The following is a 26,784-nucleotide window of genomic DNA, read 5'->3' on the forward strand; positions in this document are numbered from 1 at the left end:
TTCTCATTCCTTGCCATCTATGTTTTAAAATAAACATAACATAGGAATGAAAAAGTAAAAGCAGCTATGAAACTATGTTTGCTCTTCATTTAAAATGTGATTTCTTGAGGGCTTATATAGTTATGTATGTATTCAGATTCATTGGAATAAAAACATATAGAAGGGTAAGTGATATCAGAGAGAGGCGTATTCAGGCAGTGTTTGGTTAGTATACTGTATCGGTAGTAGAATGTCAGCTTAAGCACTGGAATAAGTTCTGTAGACTCCTGACTTAGGAATTCATGGTTAGTTCAGAGATAATGACCTAAACTGGTGTGGTTTGGTGGGTAATCTGGAAAAAGAGCAGTTACGTTGTATACAGTTTTATATAGTCCTGTGGCAAAACCTGCATGTCAAGGTTTTGGTAGCGGTGGGGGCTGCAGGGCTGGCTTCTGCGAGAAGCTGCCAGAAGCTTCCCCTGTGTCTGACAGAGCCAGTGCCAGCCGGCTACAAGACAGACCCACCGCTGGCCAAGGCCGAGCCCATCAGCAACGGTGGCAGCGCCTCTCAGAGTTAAGAAGCGGGGGGGGGAGAAACGCTGCGCAATTGTAGCTGGATTGAGGAGTGAGAATATGTGAGAGGAACAGCTCTGCAGACATCAAGGTTGGTGAAAAAGGAGGAGGAGGAGGTACTCCAGGCACCGGAGCAGAGATTCCCCGGCAGCCCGTGGTGAAGCCCACGGGGAGGCCGGCTGTGCCCCTGCGGCCATGGAGCTCCACGGGGGAGCAGATCTCCACCTGCACCGGGGAGGGCCCCACACTGGAGCAGGGAGATGCCTGAAGGAGGCCGTGACCCTGTGGGAGGCCCATGCTGGAGCAGGCTCCTGGCAGGGCCTGTGGGCCCAATGGAGAGAGGAGCCCAGGCTGGAGCAGGTTTGGTGGCAGGACCTGTGACCCCATGGGGGACCCAGGCTGGAGCAGCCTGTTCCTGAAGGACGGCACCCATGGGGGACCCAGGCCAGAGTAGTTCCTGAAGAACTGCAGCCCGTGGGAGGGACTCATGTTGGAGAATTCCATGGAGGACTGTCTCCTGTGGGAGGGACCCCAGGCTGGAGGAGGGGAAGAGTGTGAGGAGTTCTCCCCTGAGGAGGAAGGAGCGGAAGAGGCAATGTGTGATGAACTGATCACAACCCACATTCCCTGTCCCCCAGCACCTCTTGGGAGGAGGAGGTAGAGAAAATTGGAAGACAAGTTGAGCGTGGGAAGAAGGGAGGGGTGGGGGGAAGGTGTTTTAAGGTTTGGTTTTGTTTCTCATTATCCTACTCTGATTTGATTGGTAATAAATTAAATTAATTTCCCCAAGTCGAGTCCATTTTGCCCGTGACAGTAATTGGTGAGTGATCTCTCCCTGTCCTTATCTCGACCCACGAGCCTTTTGTTACATTTTCTCTCCCCTGTCCAGCTGAGGAGGGGAGTGATAGAGCAGCTTTGGTGGGACCCTGGTGTCCAGACGGGGTCAACCCACCACAGGTCCCTTAAAAAGTCTGATGAACTCAACCTCAAAATGAGGCTAGTGGCAGAAGGGCATCGCTTCTTTCTGTGTAACATTCATGATTATAGAAACTTCATTTTTAAAATATACCAGCACAACAAATTTAATACAGAGCTTGCCTTTCTATCAAGTTGCAGTTGTGTATTATTAGCACTTTGGCCTGAGAATGAGGATTCCATGTGTTGTGGTGCCCTTTCTTTACTTACAGTTCAGAGTGCAGCCTGGTTTTAATTTCTAAATCATACTTGCCTCATTTTATAACAAGAGATCTTCCAGCTTGGTGAACACAGTTCTGGAGACTATTACAAGCTAATGGTTTCTTCTAGATTTTTATTAGTTTGTTTCCTGAAAAAGGTGATTATTGTAATCTTCAGATGATGTTACCATTTCAATAAGATGGTAAATGTGTAACCGCTGTCCAAAGTAAACACTGTGTTTACAAAGGGCAAATCAAAGGTGACTGTAGATACTGGGGTTACAGGGGCTAGGCTGTGCTTTTCTGTGTCACCTCCTATGCCAGAATTGATTATTTAGTGTACTTATGGCTACAAAGGCATATTATGGCATTAGACCATCCTAATTTACCTCTAGAGACTTGCCACGAATCCAGCTGCTGTTCATTTGAAACATGGGAAGCTTAAAATAAGTGGGATCTCTATGTAGATAACTCCTTTCCCTAGGCATTTTTGGCAGGATGAAGCTGAATGGTAATACAATCTCCAGTAGCATAAACAGAACTTTAGATTGCTTTCTTGGTATATACTGTCCTTATCATTTTTGCTCAGAAAATACATATTATTCCTGTATCAGCTCAATCTTAAATGGATCTAGAAGGTAGTTTCATAAACCAAAAGTCAGCTCCATTGTGCTTATTTTACTGCACTCTATCTTCTTCGCACTGCTGCAAAATAGAGAGGATAGTCTAAGATGTTGTGTTTGATTGCATGATGAAAAATTTGCACTGTATTAGAGAGCATTTCCACGGAAATGAGAACATGCTCTGACTATACCCCCTTTGCATCTTATTCTTTTAGTAGTAGCTAAATTATTATTAAAATAAATTATAATAAAATTAATAACTAAATCTGAATCTGTAATGTGCATCCCCTTGGATAAAGGGACAGGGCAGGGAAGGAGGTAATATTACAGGTGTCTGCATCAGAGCTTACTGTCTGAATTGCTATTTAATTAAAAAATGGATATTTATAAAAAGGTCAAATGAGTCACATTCAGGGGAGGCTTGTTTCTCTCCTTTGAGGATAAAGGGAGTCTAGATGACGAGCAATATGTGATGACTGCACTGTACTTACCTAGAGCTCGGTAAGAACAAACTTCCCTTTATTCTCATAGGGCTGGACAAATAAGGTCTTTTAACTGGATAATAGCATTGCTAATCCACTTCTGCCACTATGTGGGCATGAGGGCATCGAGATGACCGCTTCTTCTTGCTTTGGGATAAATTGAAAGCTGACTGAAAACAGGAGTAACAAAAATTACAAAAGGGATTAGCTCGGACAGGTTTTTGCCTGTAATGCCAACTCATTTGAAGCCACGGAACTGAGTCTGAACATGTGAGGTAGCCAGGGTCTGGTTCGTTCTAAGCTACGTATCTATACAAGTAGTTCCTTTGTGTTGACTTACTGATGGACCCTCTGAGTGGAAAATTGCTTAAAAATAGGTGACATATTCACATATTTTGATCTTAAATATGCTTACATAAAGTTCAAAAGGCATAATGGTTGAAGGCTGGAGAGGATATCAAATAATTTGGGTGAGAGAAGTACTAGAATTGAATCATTAAGACTTAAACCCACAATTTTCCGTTGTACATGTCCACTGGCAAAGAAGACTGAAAGGGGCAATACTGTGGCATATACCTTACTGCAAGAACATACCAGTTTGCTTCTCCTCCAAACCTATCATTTCCATTTTAATTTTAAAACTTTTGAAGTAAATGCCACATAGAAAAATGTTGAAATATTTTTTACAAATATGGAAATAAATGTCATTACAATGGAGATTACCTGTGGTAAATCCTGTGATTCCATTGGGAGTGCTGTGAATATGTATTGAAATATTTTTTTTTACCTATATCTTTGTGAGTTCTTTCTTGTTATTACATAGGGTATCTTGCCAAGGTTTCATTTAATTGCATTGAAAATAACTGCTCTTTGCAATTACAGATCCCCATGGACCATCCTTTACCATTGGAAAGGCAGTGTGGTTACTCTGGGGCTTGGTATTCAACAACTCTGTCCCTGTGCAAAACCCCAAAGGGACGACCAGTAAAATCATGGTGTCGGTTTGGGCTTTCTTTGCTGTCATTTTCCTGGCTAGCTATACTGCCAACTTAGCTGCATTTATGATTCAGGAGGAATTTGTTGACCAAGTGACTGGACTGAGTGATAAAAAGGTAGGTCTTCAGCTCAAGAGAGGTCAGTGTCCATTCTTCATAATCCTTCTACGAATTTGTACTTTGTGCTAAAAAGACTCTCAGCAAGATAATAAGGTAAAACTGGATGATTTCATTCTGAGTGTAACCTTTTACTAGCAAACCTAACATCCAAAGCATGAAAATATCAGACTGTTTTCAAAGTCTTTGAGTTGCCTTTTCAAAAGTAACTGCATTAACCGAAAAGTACTTTTCTTTTGTAATGGAAATCAATTCCTGTTTGATTAAAAGGAATGCCTCACCAATATACAAAAGATTGAAAAATGAAAAAGTCAGCTTGAATACAGGGAAGACATATTTAAAATTATTTGAACAACTCTGTGTCGAATGTTAATAATATATGAATTGGCAAAATATTCATAAACCCAGCAGCTATCCAGGAATTATCGGAAACCAGTTACTTTTCCTGAAAGAATGTCTTTTTGCTTTCTATGTAGTGTGCAAGGCAGTTATAGAAAGAGTTCAGATTTAAAGTGGTGCCAGCACAAATAGGCAAAGACAAACAATATAAAGTAATACATATTGTCTGTGGCTGTTTGAATATTTTCCTTGTATAAAATGGCAAGATTAAATAGGAAAAATAAACAGATAAGAAAATTTGGGGGCTTGTGTTATCACGTTGAAGTGAGATGTAAATTACATAGAATAAGGTGCAGAATTTTGATCTGTTTGTGGAAGACATTTTATTAATTCAAGACCTTCTGTGACAATTGCACTTTGAGCAGTAGACTGACAGTTCACTTAAACCCTATTCAAGTTTCACACAAGTTGACAAATAATAACTATGCTTATTTTTCATATTGTTCTAGCTTGACTAAACTTTCTTCTGCTGAAAGTATAATTCCCAGATCTTTGTATTTGTGAATTTTAATCAATAGTCTCATAAATCAGAAACTTAGCAATTGCTTCTTTTTTTACTTCATTTGTGTGACTGATTCGTAGTAGTGGTATTGCGTGGCAGGATTGAAGTCCATTTACAGAATTATTGTGGTGATGGATATGTGCAAAACACAGGAAGGGCATGCTCTTTTGAAGTTTGTTCCCAGCTGTTTTAAAATGAAACTAAATATTTGCATTAGGAAGTAATATTTAAATAGAGTATGGCACAGGGGAGAACTTCACAAGGGATTTATCTCGAAGGACAGAAAATAAAGGAAATTGTTGTTCAAAAGAAGGCAACAGCCCAGATAGCTTTGTGTCTGTTTTTTGGTTTAACTGCTTTTTATGACCAGCCTTTGATTGATCTCCTGAAGTATCAAAGCATGAATTGCAAGCAAGGCTAGAGGGAAGACAGATAAAAAGAAACAAAAAATGATAGTAGTTTTGTTTTCATTAAGTTTTGTTGTCGCAAAACCTTTGAAAGAGTATGAAGACTGATAAGTATACCTCCATTTTAAGATAATATTCTTAGTAAGAGGCAGATAAAAGGTATTCTTCTCTTGAGGATAAAAAAAAAGGATTTGAGAATGCCTTTCTCCTGTTTGTGAGCAAGTACAGAGTGTTTTCCTGGCAAGTCTCGGGTTTTGCAGGAGTTGGCTTGCACCTGGCACAGCACTAGCGTTCAGGTCTGCCAGTGCACCCTTATTTTCCTCTCTCTGTTGGCTGTCTGCACTCTCACCTATAGGCTGGGAAAATGTCAGTATTTGTTCTGTAGCTTTCAGCTAACAACTTCCCTATTTTTGTCATTTTTCTGTTCTCTCTGCTAAGTAGAATTTTATTTCCACAAAAAGCAAAATAAAAATAAAAAAACAGTTGAATTGGAAAATGCCATCTGCTTTTGTGTGGTCTTCTGATCATTTATTTGATCTGCCACCTTTGTTTTTATTTTACAGTTCTTCAAATTTTGCCTGAAGCATATAGAGATAAATTAAGGGAGCTGTACCTTTTCTGATTAAATTAAAAAAGCCAGAAGTCCAGAAAAGCATTGATCTATTTGCAAACATTCTTCTTGTCATACACAGGTTTTGCCTCCTCTACAATCTTGAGGTTTCTTGGATTTTAAAAATGCAAATAATTAAGGATAATTTATGGGAATATAATCTGATTCATGTAAAATTATTTTTCTCCCCTTTTCTCTCTTTGCCTTGTTGCTGCAATGATGTGAGTAGGAGAACAGTTCAGAAATCTGCAACAATTTTACTGTTGTTCAGTAGAGAGCTCTGACCCTTGCTGCAAGCAAAGTGATAATAGGCAAAGGCCAATGAGAAGGAACAGAAGTATGGGTGAAATTAATTTTAAATAAGTAATATCTAGAAGTTCAATAAATTTCTGAAAACACTTCTGGGCTGGTAAATCAGTACACTCTGCTTCCACTCTCACCTTTTTCCTACAGCCACAACTGCAGTCAAGCTCTTTTGTCACGGCAATACAGTATTCCCAGAGATGCTGGGCTTTCTCAATCTAGCTCCCTACGTGATAGACTGCAGAGAAGTCAGGAAAAAGCCCTTCTCTCTCTGAGCAGTCATCCCTGATCCTCAGCTTTCAGTATCTTCCCATGCAGGAAATATGTTACACTCTAGCGTCTGGTGCACCAGGTTTGCTGAACATGTGATAACGTGCTCTTTACACTTCTTGGCTTCAGGACCTCTTGATAGTTTCCTCAACCCTTATAATGTTGCTAATGAATTTCTGAATGCCGTGTCATCTATGTGTCACCCAGAAGTACATGGCACGGCATGTACTGGAGTTACTAGGGGTGGGTGTTCATAAACTCAAATGATTCAGAAGATAAGAAAATTATGTTTTGACATCCTTGTGTATGTAAAAGATTTTTAAAAGCTTTGTGTTCATAAGAAGGTACAGAAAATGAGCCCAAAAGTATCCAGCAAAGCTACCATACGTATCACTTCTTACTTTTGAGACCATTTATGCCTTTTTCCTGTCATGAGAGAGACAAGATTACTAAGGGAGAGTAGATAGCAGTGGACGGAATTGTCTTGCAAAACATTTATCTGCTGTGATTCCTCCAGGCAGTGACATTTTAAGAAATGCCCCACCTGCATCTGGTCTAGGGGATTCTCTTCAACTTTAATAGGAAGCCTTATGCCATTTACAAGTTCCTTATTTTTGCAAGATTCACAGTATTCTTGTAACGTTGGCTTTATATTTTTGTGCAACAAGTTGGCACAAGTTCTGTAGTTACTGAGGGATATGTCTGAGTCAGAGCAGACTGAGGTCGAAAGGCAGCATGGATGATGGGGTAGTGGGGGTGACCCTGTTACCCCAGTCCATCTTTCCACTTCAATATGCTGTACAGTGCTTTTGAGAGTTGTCAGACACAGATATCAACCGCATTTTGGTAACTGATGATTATGATAATAGTAATTGGAATGGCTAAACACAGTAGCTTTTTTTTTTCAGAGATCAGAAATCAGATTGTCAGTGTTTTCCATCTGGTAAAAGGAAAAAGTAGAGAGTTCAAATATAGGTCTTTTTCTATCACTCCAAACCAGCCATAATTAAAATCTATGTTAGCAGAGGAAATAGTAAAACATTTACTATTTTCTACTATTTTAGTAGTGTTTTCCACAGTTCCTTAAAATACTTCAGAACAATAACAAACAATAGCTTTGAATACCAAACTTTTCAGGCAAGCATGCAAGTCTGCAGATTAAGTCAGTATTTAATGTTTGTGAAAGATCACTTTACTGACTTTAATGAAATTGTTGGTTTTATTAAGGCATGTAGGTAAAACAACAGAAAAGCAATAGGACTGTTTCCTCAGCTTAGCCATCCTGTTTGAGATTCTGAGATCAGTAGGATTGGAGTTTTGTTGCCATGTGCCACAGTCCTAGCAGCTGGCAGAGCATGAGGAAACAAGAACGAATTGGTTACTCTTCTGAATAGTAATAGGTCTCTCCACAGTTATGATTCAAGAAGGGGGCTTGTGCATTCAATTTGAGGACTTTATTAACGATTTAAAAAGTTAACGGTTTAGAAAATGTCTAGGAACAAAATTGCTTCCTAACAGATGCGATATATTTTATTTCCTATCGTGGGCCTTCAGGAAAAATGAGTGCATGTAGAGACTTGATGCTTTTTCTTTCTTTTCTCATGCCTGCCACATAGATATCTGCTGCAATCACAGAGCAGATATGCTTCCCCAGGACATGCCAGTTTACAGAATAAAAGTTTAAAGTTATTAATGAGAACATTATACACCTTAGATACGAGTGCACCGTTAATAAAAAGATTTTAAACTCTTTCTTTCTCTACAAGTAGTCTGTGAGCAGGGAGTAGTAGCAGACAATAATTTAAAAAAAATTACCTCCTTGTGAGTCTTAAAATTTGTTGGTTAGGTGTCTTGTGCTGAGAAATTCCAGTCAATGGATGGCATTTGGAACTATTTAACTCTCAATTTTCAATATTTTAATTCTTTGTATGAATTATTTCATCACTTGAATTGCTTGTTATCCCATGATCTTTGAATGAACTAGTACTTCTTATTAATCTTTGCTGTCCTGCAGAAATGTTTTTATGTTCCATGAATGTTCCATTTGGGACAGATACCTCAATTCCTTCAACCATTCATACGGGAGGAAACTCCTCACAACAGCTTAAACTCAGATGAACGTTCTTGAAAAGTGAGAATATTCAGAACCAAACTCCATTTCTAAATTACCAGGGTACTCCACCATAATCTTCTTGTTCCCTCAGTTCCCCTGCCATACCCCAGGATTAGGAATTGAGCTTGCAGAATACTCACCACAGTTGTCAGCTATATGAACAGCAGCAATTTTTAGCAGTCTTGAAATCAGTATTGTTTCTTTATTTTTTTTTTTTCCCAGTTCTATTGATTGGAAAATTTGACATTAGGAAATATTGGAAGCCATCTCACTACTTCAGGGATTAATTATCTCTAGATTTAAATAAAGTTAATAGCAAGCTACATCTGTATCAGTAGAATGTCTGGACATATATTTAAGTGTAGAGTTTGTCTCGGTGTTGCATAATAAACACAAAAAGGAGACAGCAAATATAGACTAAGAACCATGACTAGTATACAGTGTAATTTTAGTGCATGGGTCAATTAGTACGTGTAAAGTAGTAGCAAAGTAGTAATTTAAACAGTAAAGCTGTGAGAGGGAAAATGAGAAAAGACAGACATCTGTTAGCTAAATGAATAGAGAAAAATAGAGTTCATTCCTTTATGCTTTTCAAAATATGCTTAATTAAAATGAAGCATTTAATTGTAGTTCTGTAACATGAAAATATTGTTGCAGCAGTAATTTCACAGTCAAGGTTTGATGGAATTGAAAATACCCTCAGTTTTTGTATAAGCCTATTTGTATTCTCTTTGCACATTGACACTGGATCATAGGAATTCTTGATGCTCTGAGACCAAACTTTAAAAAGAGAAGTATTATATATGTAGCACAAAGGAAGCAGCAGCTGTATAAATATTAGCTGTCTCTTGCAGCACAAGGTATATAGATTGCTCTTCTAACTTCAACACTAAAAGCAGAGTGCATTTTACCGTGCAGTTCATGGGTGACTGCTTTTATCAATGCTCAATTGAATTTCCTCATTAGCCAATAGTTCCTTTAATTTGAGTGGCCTTTTTCATTTTTTTTTTCTTAAAGAAACATTTTAATTTAATCCTAAAGTGTCACTTGGTATTTAAAGGGAGATATTGAAAAGGCGTGTATACAATTTTCAGGTCTGTTAGCAAAAGTTTATGTGAGATTCTCTGAATGATTTCAAGACCTGAAACCTGAGTGTGCCCTGAGCTATTGCTATTCCTTTGGAGATATTCCCTGGCTTGTTTGTGCTGATGCAATAGTGCTCCAGAGGGTAAAATTGTAGAATAAACCTATATGCCAACAAAGCAATCAAATGGTTTGTAGTTTTAAATCATAGGAATAAATCGGGACTAGGATTATAGGTGTGGGAGCTCTGGAAGCCCTTTTCATGTCAGGTGCTGTTGGTGCTGAGCCCCTGGGGAAGATGCAAGAACTTTTATTCCCCTTGAATCATGGCGGTGGAAGGAAAGCCAGCCTTCACCCTGTCCCTCCCTGCGCACAAGCTTCCTGCAATCACCTGCACCCTCCAGGAGCAGTGCGTTAGGCTCCCGCTCAAGCAGTGAAAATGGTCCTTTTGCCTTTTTGTGTGGGGATCCACAATATCTCAACCGGGATGGTGTGAAATGACTATCGACAAAATTCTGTTTTCTGTTGATTGCGGTTTACCAGCGTGTCTGCAGTAGATTGGGTTCTTTAGGGAGGTGTTGGCAGATAAGGAACATCTTCCAATATCTCCCTACTCCAGTTTCTGTGGTCCTGCCATATTACAATGCATGGGAGTCACATTAGAGCGGTGAAACTGAGGTGTTTTCACTTTGGATGTAGATGTTTCTCTAAGTTCAGCCAGTGTGAAGACAGTTTCTGGTATATTAGAGCAGAATTAACACACAGCGTTTGCCTAGAAGAAATTTGAGGCAGCTTATACAACTTCTGTGTTTTTCAACCTGAAATTGCCCTTCTTCGCATTTTAAATGCCTGAAAATTTTTTGCTTTTCCTATTTCTCTCTAGTTCCAAAGGCCATATGATTATTCACCTCCTTTTCGATTTGGAACAGTCCCAAATGGAAGCACAGAGAGGAATATCAGAAACAACTACCCTGATATGCACCTTTACATGACGAAGTATAATCAGAAAGGAGTTGAAGATGCCTTGGTCAGCTTGAAAACTGGGTAAGCTTTTTCCATTAGTTTTAAAGAATACTGCAGACTTTACAGAAACTGAGAAATATTGATCTGTACTTGCTGTGATGCTGAACAGACCAATGTGAGGCATGCTGTGTAGTACATGGCTCCTTTTTTTTTTCCAACTGCACTGTAGAGATATCAGAAAGGAAAATGATTGCTTGTGATTTGTCTGACTATTTTAAAATTGCATGGAAGGTTCAGTGTCCTATGTAAAATAGATTCAAAGGGCAGTATTAATATTTCTCAAATTTAAAGAGAGATGATACAGATGGACCTGGCTTTGGATGGGGGCTCAACACAGAACATCATGTTTTGTGTAGCCCCTCGCTGACTTTGCAGAACTCTCTCTCATAGGAATGTGTTTTTGCAGGGTGAATTTCTGACAAAGCTTGTTTGTCTGGCCAGTGTGTAACTACTTGTTATTTATTTTCAACCTCCCATCCCTTTGGTATGCTTTTAGGTCTACTCTTACATTTTCTTCCTTTAATTAGCATGGCCCTGTACATTTACTGTCACATCTGAAGTATTGACTTTGATCTTCATAAAATCTGTTGAAATGAGATAGTCTCAAATGTACTATGTAATGCTGCTTCTGGCAATCTTGATAAACATTCTGGGAAATATTATTGTCCTTCTTCCTCAAGATCTGAAATTTAGACTTGAGTGCCATCCATCCTTTTCTCTCTCTGAAGCAGCCCATTCTGCCCAGCTGGACAAAGAGACTGAATTTTCATTCGTGATCCTCACAAGGTTTGAGAGTGACTCAGTACTTGTATTAGTATTCATCTGGGTGACAGGAATGTGTTAGCTCTAGTAATCTTTTCTAAACATATAGGCTTGATAATAGCACATGTATTTTTGTTAATAATACTGGATTACAATAATGATAATTTATGAATATAGTTTGTTTATATTTGTTTTGTTTTGAAGTGAGAGCACTAAGTTACCCATAGTGGCTTTAAGTACATCCACTCTAGTGGCTATTTCAAGGCACATCTCCCCGCTAGTATTTATGGTGAACACAGGACACATTTCCTCCTATACTAAATTAAGCTGTTACTCTTGGTCCTTTTTTTGGGAACTGCTTGTCCTTTTAATTTTTACTGTACTTAGCCCAGATATGTAGGGGATTGTAACATATTTCTTATGCAAAAAACCCTGAAGTCCCCAAATCTTTCCTTAGAGTGTAGTTCCCTTCTTTAAAAAGTTATCCTTCCTACTGTTTCCTTCCCTGCTGTCTCCATGTTGCTGTCTGGACTTCCTCTGTTGTCATTTCTCAAGGCATTCTCAACTGGCATTTCTCAGGCATGGTTTGTCCCATCCTAAGATAGACATGTAACATAATGCGAGATGAACCTCGCCCACGGTCTTCCAAACTGGAGGCAGAGCTCCTGCTCTGGCCGAGCCTGTGAGAGTTGTATTTCCTGGGTGACAGCTAAATTATACACTATAGATAGTCAGCTGAATGCTCCCATTCCTGCTGTGAATTTTTAAAGAAGCAGCTACCCTTGATTTCAGCCATTGCTAGGGCTTGTTCAGTTGGATGGATAGTTTATTTAAAGGATGTATACTCCTTGTACTTTCCACCGACCATTTCTGCTACTGAAAGCCCTGAAAAACTGCTGTTAGCTTTAAAATCAGGACATCTGTCAGACACTCAAGCATAAAAAGGGGTGGGCTACCTGACTGCAGGGGAGTTCAGGACATTCACTAAAACTCAGGCTGGCTGCTCTTATGCCAGCTGCTGCTCTCCTCAAAAGCTTTAGTCCTTTTGACAGCATAAGCTTTTCATTTTTTATTGAATTTTTTCTTCCCCCGCTGGAGTTTGTTTCCTCTTCTAAGTGATTTCTCAGTGTGGACACCCCCGGGTGTCTACCTTGCTCCCCTCGACTGACATTTCTGTAGCAGATGGTGCAAATAAGCTGCCATTTGCAGTGTTTTCCAGATCAATATAAGTAACTGCTACATACAGCTGTGCTCCTTAGTATTTTGCTTGATTGCACCTACAGAAGGATTAAACAGCATGCCATCAACTGTTGAAGTTTCTCACAATAAAAGTGTCACTTTCTGTTTGCTTGGATCGCAGGTTTGGACATACCAGCAGGAGAGTGGTGTCAAGTGGGCTTACATATTTTCTGCCTTCAGTTTCTGCAGAGCAAGAACTGTGCGAAGACCCGATAGGTGTGGTCATTGTGGGCGGTAAACTTGGCTACAGATGAGGCAGCATGGTTGTACCTTCTTTTTGCCTCAGAGTGGTTTCTCTCTGGAAAGATGATTTCATTTAGGTAACCGAACAGATCAGGCTCTGTCATCCTCACCTGTCACTTGCACCCTGAGCCCACCTAGATTTTTCTTTTTGCTAAGACCTTTGGTGAGGATGTGATGGTAGTTCCCGTGGCTGACACTTCACAGGGATCTCTGGAGCTGAAAGTGTCCTGAATGAAAAAGATGAGACTGTCTAATACGGGACTGTAATAACTTGCATTCTCCATAGGCAGCAGAATAGAAAAGCGTGAATAGGTATTTGGTAGTTGTCGTGGTTTAGCCCCAGCCGGCAACTACGCACCACACAGCCGCTCGCTCACTCCCCCACGGTGGCACGGGGGAGAGAATTGGAAGAGTAAAAGTGAGGAAACTCATGGTTTGAGATAAAGACAGTTTAATAAGTAAAGCAAAAGCCGCGCACGCAAGCAAAGCAAAACAAGGAATTTGTTCACCACTCCCCATGGGCAGGCAGGTGTTCAGCCATCTCCAGGGAAGCAGGGCTCCGTCACGCGTAATGGTTTCTTGGGAAGACAGATGCCATAACTCCGAACGTCCCTCCACCCCTTCCTTCTTCTTCGTCCCAGCTTTATATACTGAGCATGACGTTATATGGTATGGAATATCTCTTTGGCCAGCTTGGGTCAGCTGTCCCAGCTGTGTCCCCTCCCAGCTCCCCGTGCACCCCCAGCCTGCTCGCTGCAGGCCAGCACGAGAAGCTGGACTGTCCTTGACTACTTAGCAACAACTCAAAACATCAGCACCTTATCAACATTTTCTCATCCCAAGTCCAAAATATAGCCTCACGCTAGCTTCTATGAAGAAAATTAACTCTACCCTGGCTGAAACCAGGACAGTAGTGTATTACAATTGCTTGCCTCTTCTTTTTCTCCAGACTCATATTCTTCAAAGACATGTATTATCATTACTTCTACCAAATTTTCTGTTCTGTTCCTCAGTATACATAACTGTTTCCTCATTTTTTATATACCTGCGCTGTATCTTCCTTTCTCTCTCATGAATTATTTGACCAGATTGTTTCTCTCTTCCATGTAAAGTTTGTCCTTACATCCTTATCTAGACTTGATCAAGCTTACACCTTCCCTACTTCGCTTGATCCCATGATTTGTAATACAACTTGCCTCATGGAGCCTATGCTGCTACTGCTCTTTTCAAGATGACCTGTGTGTCCTTCCTCAAACTGCTTCTGCTTCTTGTGAGGAAATATGTAATTTCTATTTTTTTCTTCAGTATGTGTGTGTTCTGCTTGCCTTATTACAGCTATTTTGGCTGTTTTCATCTTTATCTCTTGTCAAAGCTATTCCTATAGCTTTATCTTTTTTCATCCTCACCATTGGTAGCATACAACACGCAATTTTTCTTACACATCGTAAAGCTTGCTGCTTCTGCACAGCTTTTGAAGATGAACTACTTGGTAATTATAGACTACAGACCTGGTAAGGACTTGCAAAGATTGTCTGGTTGATGCTGCTGCTGCGAGTCAAAATAAATAGTACCTGTGTTATTCCTGAAGAATGTTTGTATAACCTGTATGTATTTCCAATCTCACCTTTAAAACCACTTTTGCTTAACTGAAGACATAAGATTTTGTCCCCTTTGATTCCTTATATATAGTGTTTGATTCTAATTTTAAGGTGGAGCAAAAATTACCAGCAAATAGGGAAGTACTTAATGACTGAATAATGCTACACACGTGGTATCTGATCTAAATAGAATCAAACTATCAAGCAGTCTCTTGCACCATTCGTTCTGATCTTGTATCTGAAACTCTTAAGTCTTTAGATCAGCTTTAATTAGCATTAACCTCTTGGGATGTATTGGGAATATCTCGATCTTTGAGACCATCATGTTTAATACAGAATTTTATTGAGTTGAACTGGAATGAGAACACAGGAAGGAGACAAATGTAAAGCTTCAGATGCACAAATTTCTCTAAGATTTATTTTTTTTGGAGACATGCTCATGTCCCTTTCCTCATTGTGAAAACAAATTAAAAAACAAACTGCTTTTCTTATCTTGCTTTCTCACAAGAAGTGAAAAATCAGCTGCCTGAGTCCAGTAACTAGCGTGGCCAGGAAAAAAATCCAGGGCAGAAATACAGATAGGAATGTGTATAAAATAAATGACGTTCCTGCCTTTATTTTCTGGTCTGGTGTAGGGGTTGGATAGGTCTTGTGTTGGAGTATTGCTGTACATGCAGAGATCAGTGTACACACATTTGTGTCCAGGAAGCCTTGAACAAAATACCTAGCCCCTTTGTGTTTTCATCTTTGAGAGGTGAAGCTAATAGTGTTTCAAAAATTAGCCTACAAGGAAAACATCTGCATTTGTTTTGTTTTAATTAGAACAAACAACTTCACTACATGGGCAATAGGCTTGGACCTATCTTGTTCAATTAGCATTGAAAATGTTTAAGATCATTCGAGAAAGGAGTCAGCTGGGAAATGCTGCAAATCAAAATGGAAATGAGATTTTTGCTTTAGACTGACATTGACATTATACCTACTCCTTCCAGTGAATCCCCATGGGGGGGTTCATTGCAGCTTATTCATGAAGGTTTGTGGCTATCAATGGTGAAGGCAAATTTATCAGCTATATTGGCTTTTTCCCTTTGTTTGATAAGAAATGAACCTTTGTTTCTGAGAACTTTAAAAAAAAAAATCTGTAAAGTCTCAGTAATTAATTGACTCTTGTCAATAGTGTCTTCTTTCTGAGATTCACAGATAGAGTTCTCAGAAAGCTGCTGAAACAACATTTGAACAAACAGCAGAACTTTCTGTACTCCATTTATTAATTAAAGGTATCAGTTTGCAACCAGGCCTGCCTGTTAAAAGGGAGCAAAATTCATGGATCTTGTTATTGAAGTACTACTTAATATTTTTCAAAATGGCACAGTATTGTACCTGATTCAATGCAATTTAGTGCTGAAAGTAATCACAATCAACAATCTTGTAAAAAAATGTACCAGTGTTTTTTCCTAAATTTCATGCATAGAAGGGATGAGCTGAACCACATGTCCTGTGCTACCTGCAGAGCTTCCAATTGCTATATAGGCTGGTGTGAGCAGCTCAGGATTGCTCCAGAGCTTTTTGTTCATTTTCTTTGATGAGAACAGAAGTGGCAGTTATTTTCCTGAATATTATTCAGAAGAGGAAAGTCTGTAAGACATTAGCTAAGGTATTCTTGGTGGGTGAAGTCCAGCTCTGTTAGAGCTGTGGTGGCTCCTCTGTGTTCTTTAGATGTTTATTGATCAAATAAAGTTCTAAAAATGCATCGCAAGCATTTTTGACTATGCTGCATTTAATTAATCTAAATTTCTAGAGTCCTCTGTCCCAGAGAGACAGATCCTATTGATTTGGTTTCTTGAAGAGAGAATAAGTCTTCGAATAGGAAATAGTTAATTACAGTGTTACATTTACAGTGGCTGTTTGGGTTGGTTTGCTTCTGTTTGCCTGGCTATATTTTTCCTGAAGAGGCTGTAGTTAAAGAATGCTATCTTTTTACAAGCAAAAGAACCTTACCTGTTGTAATTCTTTGGTGTGGGTTGTATCAGCTCATAGCTGTTGAGTTTGCATGTATTTCTTTCATAGTTCACAGTATTTCTCTGGGTATGAGCGTTCTGCTGCTGTAAAACTGTCAAGAGGAGAAAATGCAATGACAACAAACTGGAAATGTATTTCATGTTGTCACCTTTGCTCCAGCACATCTACACTGGAGTATTGTCTGGGATTTAACTGGTAATGGCTGAAATCAGAAAATTTAATTGGGAGAGTCTCTTCTTGCTATAGGGCTAAAATGGGAAACTTTCAGTTTCCTATTGCCCATCACTGAGTGATCCACTTCATTTTTTTTCTTTCCTTCCTTAATTTTCCTGGATATGAGGACTGCAGCTGAGTATCACACAGCGTATATTTTGTTTCAAGAAAAAAGGTGGTTGAACTGATGCTGTGTTACGGCAGCATATTGATGTGAGGACTTTATTTCAGTTCCATTGCAAAAAGCTGAGAATATAGCTTGTTTCAAGGAAACTGCAGTAATGAAGCCCTTGTGTTCCACGGGCAAACAGCCCCTTATTTTATAGCTGAAGACCCCCTCGCTGTCATGAGCTGTTTTCAGTTTTCACTTATACCCACAGCTGTGACTAGATATTCAGGGATTTGATGCTGAAGTTTACTTGGGACTCCATCTGCCTTCCTGATAAAGATTGCTACGCTTGGTAGTTTATACACATGAAGTTTAATACCTTATTCCCTAGTGGTCTGTGGCACACCGGCAGAAATAAGAAGCCACTTGGAAAGAATGCCTTGGTGATAGCATTTCTGCACTGCTGAAGCCTCTGCAGGTACGGCCTCAGATGCAGTGGATTATCAAATTTGCAGTGTCCCCCGAGAAGATGCTGTTGGCCTGCCGGCATGTCCTGGGCTGCTAGTCACTTGGATAGGACCATGCGATGATTCTATTCCTCAGCATTTTTAAATGACAAATAATAATGCTGGAGGAAACACCTGAAAGTATCTAACTGAACAGTGTGAATAGAGTGAGAAGTTATTCCCTCCCTGCAAGCATGCTTTACCATGAGAAAACAAAAATATGATTATTATTATTTTATTTTTAGCATCCAATGGTAGTACTAAGCAGAGAAAGTGCAAGAAAAGACCCTAGAAGGCTCCAATGTCCTTTTAACCCTCAGTCTCTAAGTTTATTGGCCTAAATTGGGTTTTTGTTGTGCTTACAGTGTTTATAAATTGTATTCAATTCACAGCTTTGCACACTCTGTTATTTGCTGAACAGATACAAACTGGTCAGAGGCCGTGCTGGCAGCTTCAGCAGCATGGCACAGGCATAACCAGGAGGCAAACATCTCCATTTCTGTCAGCTGGAACACAATTCAGATTGTGCCCAGCAGGTCCTTCGGTTAATTAGGTCTGTCAATTAAAGTGGTGGTCTGCCTACAGTAAAAAACAAAACAAATGTGTCTTTTGGGCAGCCAGCTGACATCTCCACTTGGATGCAAAAACAATTCCAATGTTTTTTGCCGTATTTTCAATTTATTTTTACAGAAAATTTGTCATCAAAGGGAAAACTTTCTGGTTTTTATTCTTTCTGTGGTTCATGCCTTTTCACCTAAAAAGAGGAGGGAAAGCTATGAGAGAAATTGCCTGTTTGAGAGAAAAATTATGTATTTTAATTTTTCATAAAAAGCACAATTTCTTCATCATTCTTGTGAGCAGATAATAACAGCTTGCAACCGGAACTCAAAGAAATGTTCAGCAGACATAAATTTTTAAACTTTTAATCTACTGGCTCAATATTTTTTGTCTGCATCTGATTGACAACACCTTACAGTATTTGTCATTGAGAATATTCACTCTTTTCTTAGACTTTTAATGTTGCAATGTGTATAGCAATTATTTTATCGATTTTTTAAGAAATTGCCAAAGATGGTTGACTCTGAAGAGTGTTTGAGGGAGAAAAGGAAAGGTCAGCGGGGCATCATGAGATATCTGTAGTGTCTCCTCTTTGCTTGCTTTGCACCAGACCTTTATAAAGTTCAGTAGTGATTGACAGGATATTGCATTTGTGGAGTTAAATTGGCATCGCTGCACTCTGGAGATCAGATGTTGTGAATACCAAATTTGAAACAAGCTCAGAAAGAAAATGTACAAATTGTCAGAAGGTGAATAATTTGGCAGCTGTTAAACATGATGGAGCTTAATACAGCCTGTAGCTCCTGAAATTCAACAGAAGCCAAGAACATATATTCAGGGACAATAGCATCTATACACGCCTAGTTTCTTTTTTACCTCCTTAAGTGTCTATTATTTGCCAGTCTCATAGATTATTGGGACCTAAGTCTAAATCAGTGAGGATCTACTGGCCATGTACAGGTATTCTAACTATACATAACAGCTCTGGGGTAACTTGTAAGTCAAACAACACTGAACAAAGATCCAAAACTACCTGGGAGAGCAAGCTGTTTGCTGTGCTACAGAATGTCTATTTTTACCTATCAATTTTGACAGTAAGTACAAAATTATTGTACATTTACAAATACCCTTTCTTTAAAACCATCTGAAGGAGCTAATAATAGGAGTAACAATTTTCTTCCTGGCACTCTGTAAAAAAAAAAAAAAAAAATCTGCCAGTTTGCCCCATTCAGTATTTTCTCTCCTGGTTGGCCAGGCTCAGGCAACTTCTGCCATCAATAGCTTCATTTAGTTTGGCATCAGATGGCTGGGGTAGTTTAATTTCAATTTGCATTATGATGCTTTCTTTTGGACTTAAATCTAATATTTGTTTCAGTGTTCATTCTAATACCCATTTTGGTATTACACTCTGAGGAGAACGATGTTCAACTGATGTTACAACTGCAGTCACCCAAGCCAGCAATTGGAAAGCTTGTTTGCAACTGGGCAACTGCTGCTTGTGCTGAAAGACTGCAGAGATATGAAAGGATTTAAATTTGCTGTTCCATCTAGGTGCATTTTTCAGAGGATCTCTTCACTAAAGTATCAATTCTGGAATCTAATAACTTAAAAGAAATGTGTGCCTGAATCGGCATCGCTTTCCTGCTTTTACTGCTAGTGTTACTGCTAACGTGAGCAGAGTGCAGGGTTTGGACTACAAAGTGCCACCAAGCTGGCAGCACAGGGATAAGGACTTCCTATGGTATTTCCATTTGTGGCAGGATTTTCTGGCACCAGTTTTTCTGATGGCTGATCCCTGTTTCTCCATCGCTTGCCGTCCTTTCAGGAAATGCAGTTACTCTCACATTTGTTGTATTTCTTCCACATATGTTGAAAAGTCTAATAAATAATGGGCTGGGTAGAACTTAATGTGCTGTTCCAGGGGACTTTCTGGGGTGACTGGTTCTTACAGGCTTTGAAGAACAGGGAAATACTAATATTGGCATTTAGAGGGTTATTGGAGTCTGAGAAGGAACTTGTTGAAATGTCTGGGGAAGCTCATACATCAATAGTTTCAAGTAATCTATAAGCAGAAGCACACATCATCATGTCCTTTTAATCTGGGTCACATTTTTAGGAATTTCTTCATGGCCATAAAGAAAAAAAAGCCTGTCTCTGTTGGTCAGCTGATCCACAGCAACTTGTCTCTAGGAAAAAAAAAATGGTTTATGGTAATTTATTTCTAATTTCTTTACTCAATACCTAAGTGCTTTTCTGATTTTGTTGAAAAAAAGGTTATCTCCGGTGTCTATATTACCATTCTTTTAGGTAATGCAGTTATCTATCTAATGTCTTCAAATGTGATAAAGTACCTGGAAATAAAACTAACAGGTAAAAGTAGCTATATCCCATCTAACCACTCTTCTTTTGAGAAGAAGCTGTTCTAAGTTTTAGTATTCATTTGATTTGGGGATGAGATCAGGTGCTTGGTGAAATGTGCTGGATTTATCCTTCATTGTGCTATTGTAACTGGGACAAAACCTTTAATCTAAAAATATATTCCCCCTACTTGACTTTTCAAATTTTGTTTTGATACACTGACGCTTTGCAAGTACTTCATTGCTTGGCTTCTGAGACTTGAAGTGGGACACTATTCCATTGCATAAATTAATCCTAAAGTACACTAAATTTCCCATTCTTTTGTTGCTAAGGAAAATGTTATAGGGACTGGGGAGGTGGGTGGACAGCGGGGTGGTGAATGGGAGCTCCCATGGGTGAGGGGGTGAATATGCCCATTCAGGTAACCACAGCCAAGTGATGCGGCTCTTCTGGCAGCCTGAGATTGCCCTGACAGGTGAGGTGAAGCCTCCAAAATCTCTCACGATGGTGTTAATGTCTGTCAGAACTTGCTCTTGTGAATTTTGTGTCTACACTTGCTGTGTGAAGATTGAAGTGAGGACAGTTTGAGCTGGGAGAAAAGTTGGAAGCTCATTCCCTGATAATGAGTTCATCATTTAACTGGATTACGCTTTGCTAACCTGTGTAGTTTCAGGGGGGTGGTTGTTAAATTTTCCCCTAATGAGTTGGCAATGTCAAGATGTCAAGAAATCCATCCAATGCATGTGAACTTAAGATCTGCATGGAGCTATCGGAATGTGTGCTATGAGACAAAGTCACACCTGGTGATGAAGTGCCATCAGATAACCTGAAACACATTTTAGTCAATACTGGGTAAAAGAAATCATCCGTCCTTCATGGTAAAGGTTAAATATCTGCTTCTCTTGCTCCAGCAATATCCAAGTGTCAGCTTAGAGCACTTTCACCGAAGCTTTGTCTTCAGAGCAGCCTTCTTTCCCTCTGATTGCTGTGTCATTCCATAGTGACCTTTTGGCATTAGATCCCTTGGACATAGTTTGATATGCACAAATGACGGTTGTGTCTCTCATTGTGCACTCTTGACATACTTTCTTTTATCCCTTTTGTAGGATTTGTAATACATCTGGAAATCTGTAATCTAAATCCATCATATTTTAAAGCCAGTATTTTTGCACTTGCTGCCTTCCCAACAATAGTATTGATGATCTCTAAATTACATGCTTATGTTTAATCTAGTCTGAAGTGGATACCAGTTTTTTTGCCTAATATCAAATTATAAATCCTACTTTAACGGTCATGTAAGACATCTGCAGACTGTGCTATTTATTTTTAAAAGCAAAAAAGATGAAAAGTAGTAGGTTTTGATTAATGTTTTGAAAATGAGCTGTCTCTCCAAAAATTATGTTTAGGAGACAAAACTTTAATAGGTAAAAGTGTTCTTGATGATGGGGGCGGGTAAAGGTGGTGTTAAAAATACTGTTTGAATATCCACTGACTTGCAGTCCGATGTTGTAATAAGACGGTAATTTCAAATATTGTGCTTTCAAAAGACATGACTGGAGCCTTAGTAAACAGGTATGACGCTTGTTATGTAATAATCTTTGTAGTCTCTTTTGTATGTATTTACAACCAAATTTGAGGAATAACATCTCTTATTTTTTTAAGTCACCCAGCAAATCTCAAAAATATTTTATTAACTACCTTTCCTCAGAATAAAATTTATATAATTCACGGTGAGTAATTATTCCTAAATATATAATTGACCTTTAATATTTCAGAACAAGCCCCAGAAGGTGCATATTTGAGTTAAAAGGTACTCTTCATAAAAAATAATGTAGAAAAGTCATTGCAATACAGCTGTTTACAGCAAAATGCAGCGCGAGCAAATTGCTATGATGGTGCACTTCACATATTACATGCACTCTGGTTTTGTGTAAGTCAAATCTGTGTTAGTAATAATACACAGCTTTTCTGTGGCCATGAAAAGAACGTATTTGGGGTGTTAGAAAACATAAAGAAATGAGAGTGAGAAAAATTGATTCTGAAGTTAATGTCCTGCATCTGACAGATGAATGCTGCACTGAATGGTATCCACTTTAGGAAGAAATTAATTCTTCTGTAGGTATTATATGTTTGGATTTACTGCAGTAGTTGAAAACTGGAAAATGACTTCAGTCATGCTTCAGTTTCTCGAGGAAACACAGTATTATTTATTCCATAGACTCCAGTGCTTGACAGTAAAATAGAAGAATGTGAATAAGGACTGCATTAAAGCATCCCTCTCATTTTCTGAATACCATGGCACAGGTCATAGCAGAACATAAAGTAATTGAAAGAGATTGATTTCCAGCGTGCTGAAGTACTGCTTTGTGTCTCCAGAACTACTGAGCAGATCATTTTTGATTTTTCCCTCTTCTTTCCATCACGAAAACAGAATTGCTGAAGGATCATGTAGTTGGTTAAGGAAATAATTCCCAAGTGAGCTATACTGCTGTTGCTGAGGAAGAAGCTATGACTAATAAAGGGGCATTTTCCTAATCCCGCTTCTCAATTTTCATTGTAGGAATTTGGTGAAAAGTATGTGCCAGTAATAAAGATGGGGATTTTTGCAATAGATATTCTGATTTTTCAACTCTTGTACTTCTTGGTGACTCATAAATGTTTAGGGACGAGACTCTCCACATTTGTTTTTCGCAGATCTCCCACTTCAGATTATTGCATTCAGTGATGCTCTTTTGGTTCTGTTTTTTTTTATTTTTTTTAGAACTATGCCAATTCATAATTTCACAGCAGCTGATGTTCTATGCTGAGTGAGCTAAAATTCTCCCCACCTCCTTTCTTCTTTACGCTGCTAGGTAATGAAGGACATTTGCCTTTGGAGTCGCCTTTATATAAATATTCCAAAGTGCTTATTTTCCCTCCTACCCAGGATTATTGCAGCAGTTTAGGGGAAGTTTACAAACCTGCCAGTTGCTCAGATGACTCATAGCACTGTAGTTCTGTTCCTCTGCATTCAATGAAGATGCCTGGCATGTTTGGCTGGTTCATGGCAGTTATAAATCTTGTTTCTTGCTGCATTCCAGTTTGTATAGATCTCTTTCATCTTTCTAATAATTCTTAGCAGTTTATTTAAAACTATACAACGTGACAAAGCTTTTCACCCGCTGAAGTGGCTGCACTGAAATGACAAGTTAATTGATTTATTTTTACGTGACTAAGGTTTTCCAGAGGCTTGGAGCCTTGCTTGATGTGGGGTGCTGTACTCGGTGCGTATAAGCTGTTTTACAGTGAATATGTCACTTAGATAGCAGAGTGGTCAGCGCTCGGATCAATACGAAGCTTCTCAGCTGTGTAGCACAGTTGAATTTTGCTGCCACGAGAACAATGATCCTGGGGCTTGCCAGGCGTCTGTAGGAAAAGAAGAGAAAGAAGAAAAGGGTGAGCTGGAGCATAGATCCGGGCTTGCCAGTCCAGCCTTGAGAATGGCGAGAGGAGGATGTGCTAACTGCGTCCAGCAGTCACTGCCGTGCACGCAGCCCGGCTCTGCCGTCAGGGCCATGCGAACCGGCAGATGCGGCTTTCCCCGCATCGCCGAAGCAGGAAGCCAAGGCCTCTGCGGCCCGGCAGCCTGCCGCCTCGCGCAAATGCCTGCTTTCTCTGCCGCCGGAGCTTAGGCTCGCTGGCATCTTCGCAACAGCTGGGAGAGGGGCACGTTTTCAGGTTCATCCGAACGTTGCTGTCTTTGTTTTTGGAAACTCTTACTGAGGAGTGTTTAAAGTTATCTGAAAGTTCTTAAAAAGTCAGAGGGTTGGGAAATCCATCTCCTAGTGATGGAAGAGTTGGTTGCCCTAACACTGGAGAGCTTTAGTCATGGCTTGTGACTCCCTGCCCACGCTGCAGGGGCACGTCATGTTCTGAAGCTTTGCTTTGCAAGGGATAGTCCTTCTGTAATCAGCAGATGGTGAAGGGATAATTACCCCTTGTGAGGTTATAGGATTTATGTTCGAGATGGAGAAAATATATTTTGAATATGAGTTTGTATTTGTAGACAGCAAGACTTTTTCAAGGCAATCAACTTTTTGATTTACGGTTCAGACATTGGGCAGCAACTGATAGCAGAACCTTTCAGCACTCAGCATCTGTCAAGAAAGTACCTCATGTTTTTAAATCGTTTTGCGTAATGAGATTCATTGTGACGCCCTACAAGTAGTATATAGAAAACCCTCAAAAGTAAAGCCTTCTGCATCTTCAGAACCTGCTTTCCTTGTGTGTACCCACTGCAGGTGATGCCAGATCTCTGGCAAACCGGGGGCAGGGGTCCACAGCGCCTGAGCGAAGCTGTGACTGTGCCTTGTCTTCTGCCCCAAGGTTTTACTACTCTGCTCAATAACTAAGGAGGCAAGCTGCATATGAAGAGAGTGATTTCTGAGGTAGCACAAGGCTTTTGCCCTGGAATCTTCAGCAAATACATCTTTTTCCTCTGCATTTCTGACTGACTGTTTTGACAGAAGAGCTGCCTCTTTATGTTTTCTCTCTGTTTATCAGCATGTGTTTTATATGCTTATGTTGCAAAACTATAAATCCCAGAATAAACAGATGACAAATTCCAGAGTGTATTTTAACTCAGGTCTGCCTTGTTGCAGCAGTGTCAGTACCCACAGAGAGGAGCATTACTTTCCAACCCCTTGCCTGAGCCAAAGGTGTCCATTGAGAAGGGGAGTATCCTTCCTTCCCCACAGATAACTGTGGAGGTCTGAAAGCATGAGATTGGATTGTATTGATTATGGTAATTGTCTGCTGTAGGTCAGAAATGTTACAAGTATCTTGAGTGTACAGCAAACAGTTTTCTTTTTTTTCCCTTGTGAGCCTACCCAAAGGACATGTTTTTTTGTTCTTTCTCTCTACACAAACCAAAGATTGTGTCCTAAGCACTGAATCAAAGCACATCATTTAAAAAACTGGTCTTGTGTTGAAGACTGCAAGCTTGGGCAGTACCCCAACACTTCCTCCCCAACAGCTTCTTGGCTATTTCGAGTTTAGTTACCCTCAGTGCTGGCTAGCCATCCATATCTTATTTCCAGATTGTTTTTGTGACACATCGTCTTTCAGATATTTAGCAATTGTTTTCTTTGTGTTAAATTACCCATTTAAAGGAAGGAGAGAGTCAGACTTTTTAGCATTGATGGAGCTAAGCTGACATTTATGCTGAGGATTGCACCAACTGAGTTTTAGGGAAGAGTGGAAAAACAAAGAAAATGATAGCCCAGCTATTTCTTTTAATGGATGCATGAGCCACCTGTACTTTCTCTAAATCAACTACTTCACTAAATTCCAATTTGATGACTTGAATGGTGACTGTTTGGGTAAGTATCCTTGAAGGAAAGCAATAAAGTACAGAAAGTAGTGACAGGAACTTCACTCTTCATTTTTTCATGACAGCAGACAAAATCCAACAACCTCACTTTCCTGGTATTACTCTTGGTTTAACATGAGATGGATAGGGGTATTTTTTAGTGCCACATTTTTGCTATCTGATCTAGAGTTCTGCAAAAGTTAGGGTTCTGTATGAACTTGTTGATTGATTATTTAGGAACAAACATTGAATTATGTCGTGCATGAAAGTATTTTTTTTTCTGTCAGTAGCCAAAATCTGATATGTCTAGGTCTTGCTCTGTCCTGTGGATATAAATTAAAAGCTGTATCAACATAAGCTGATTTAAGCTAGTGGCAAGTGTGATTCCAAAGCTTCAACAGCAACAGAATGGTACATACCGATATATAATTGAAGTGATACTCTTTTACCTGTTTGTGCCACAATTAGTTTATTTTTAGAATTCCCTTTCCTTGAAGACAGGCCCCAACTGTTTATGAGCAGCATTTTGCCAGCCTTTGCTGTTTGCATCCCATCAGAAGATTTGAGCAGTGCTCTACAGTAATGCTTTGTGGCTCTTCAAAGGCAGAGCAGCGGTGCCGGCAGTGCCTGGGAGCTGCAGGGCCAGTCAGGGTGGCAGGGTGAAGGTTCCTCCTACACCTCCTCCTCCTCCATCCTATGGGATGGGCAAAGACGTTGAAAAAGGAGAGTGTCTTCCTGGGGGAAGTAATAACTTTGTTTTAGTGTTTCGTTTAGGTGGGATTTGGGCTGAGATTACAGTTTTTCCCTATTGTCTCTGTATTCTGCTAGTCTTGTGCAAGTGGTAGAAATCTTAAATTAAAGGTTTTGGCTGCAGATGACAGCATCAATACAAAGCATACTTTTTGTCTTTTTCCTTTCTTGGGTTGCCTGTGAATTTCTGTAGGTATAAAAATGTCTTTTCTACGATTGAGGTCTACTGCTGGCAAGTGATTGTTCTTCCAAATGGCCTCCTCTTGTTGTATATGCGCTTTTACTGGCGTCATTTGTGAAATACCCATGTACTTGTCTCTTCTAACTCTTGCTTTACAGTGCTGCTTAAAAATGATCCCTGAAGGACACTGCCTCTTTCCTTTCCTTACCAATTTTGTTTTCCTCTATTTTGTTGTGTTCCCTGTA

At 39.6% G+C, this 26,784-nt stretch overlaps 1 protein-coding gene across 1 annotated transcript in view; it reads left to right on the forward strand.

Annotated features, from left to right (window-relative positions):
* Window positions 1–26,784, forward strand: part of GRIN2A (glutamate ionotropic receptor NMDA type subunit 2A) — a gene marked incomplete at both ends in the record, with an annotated part of 174,296 nt that overhangs the window by 129,171 nt on the left and 18,341 nt on the right. The window contains 2 exons of the mRNA XM_082006717.1: window positions 3,714–3,943; window positions 10,514–10,674. Coding sequence (XP_081862843.1) covers window positions 3,714–3,943; window positions 10,514–10,674 — 391 coding nt within the window. The remainder of the gene's footprint in view (window positions 1–3,713; window positions 3,944–10,513; window positions 10,675–26,784) is intronic.

The sequence above is a fragment of the Phaethon aethereus genome (genome assembly GCF_964289735.1).
Source record: "Phaethon aethereus genome assembly, chromosome: 15".
In the NCBI taxonomy this organism is placed as follows: domain Eukaryota; kingdom Metazoa; phylum Chordata; class Aves; order Phaethontiformes; family Phaethontidae; genus Phaethon; species Phaethon aethereus.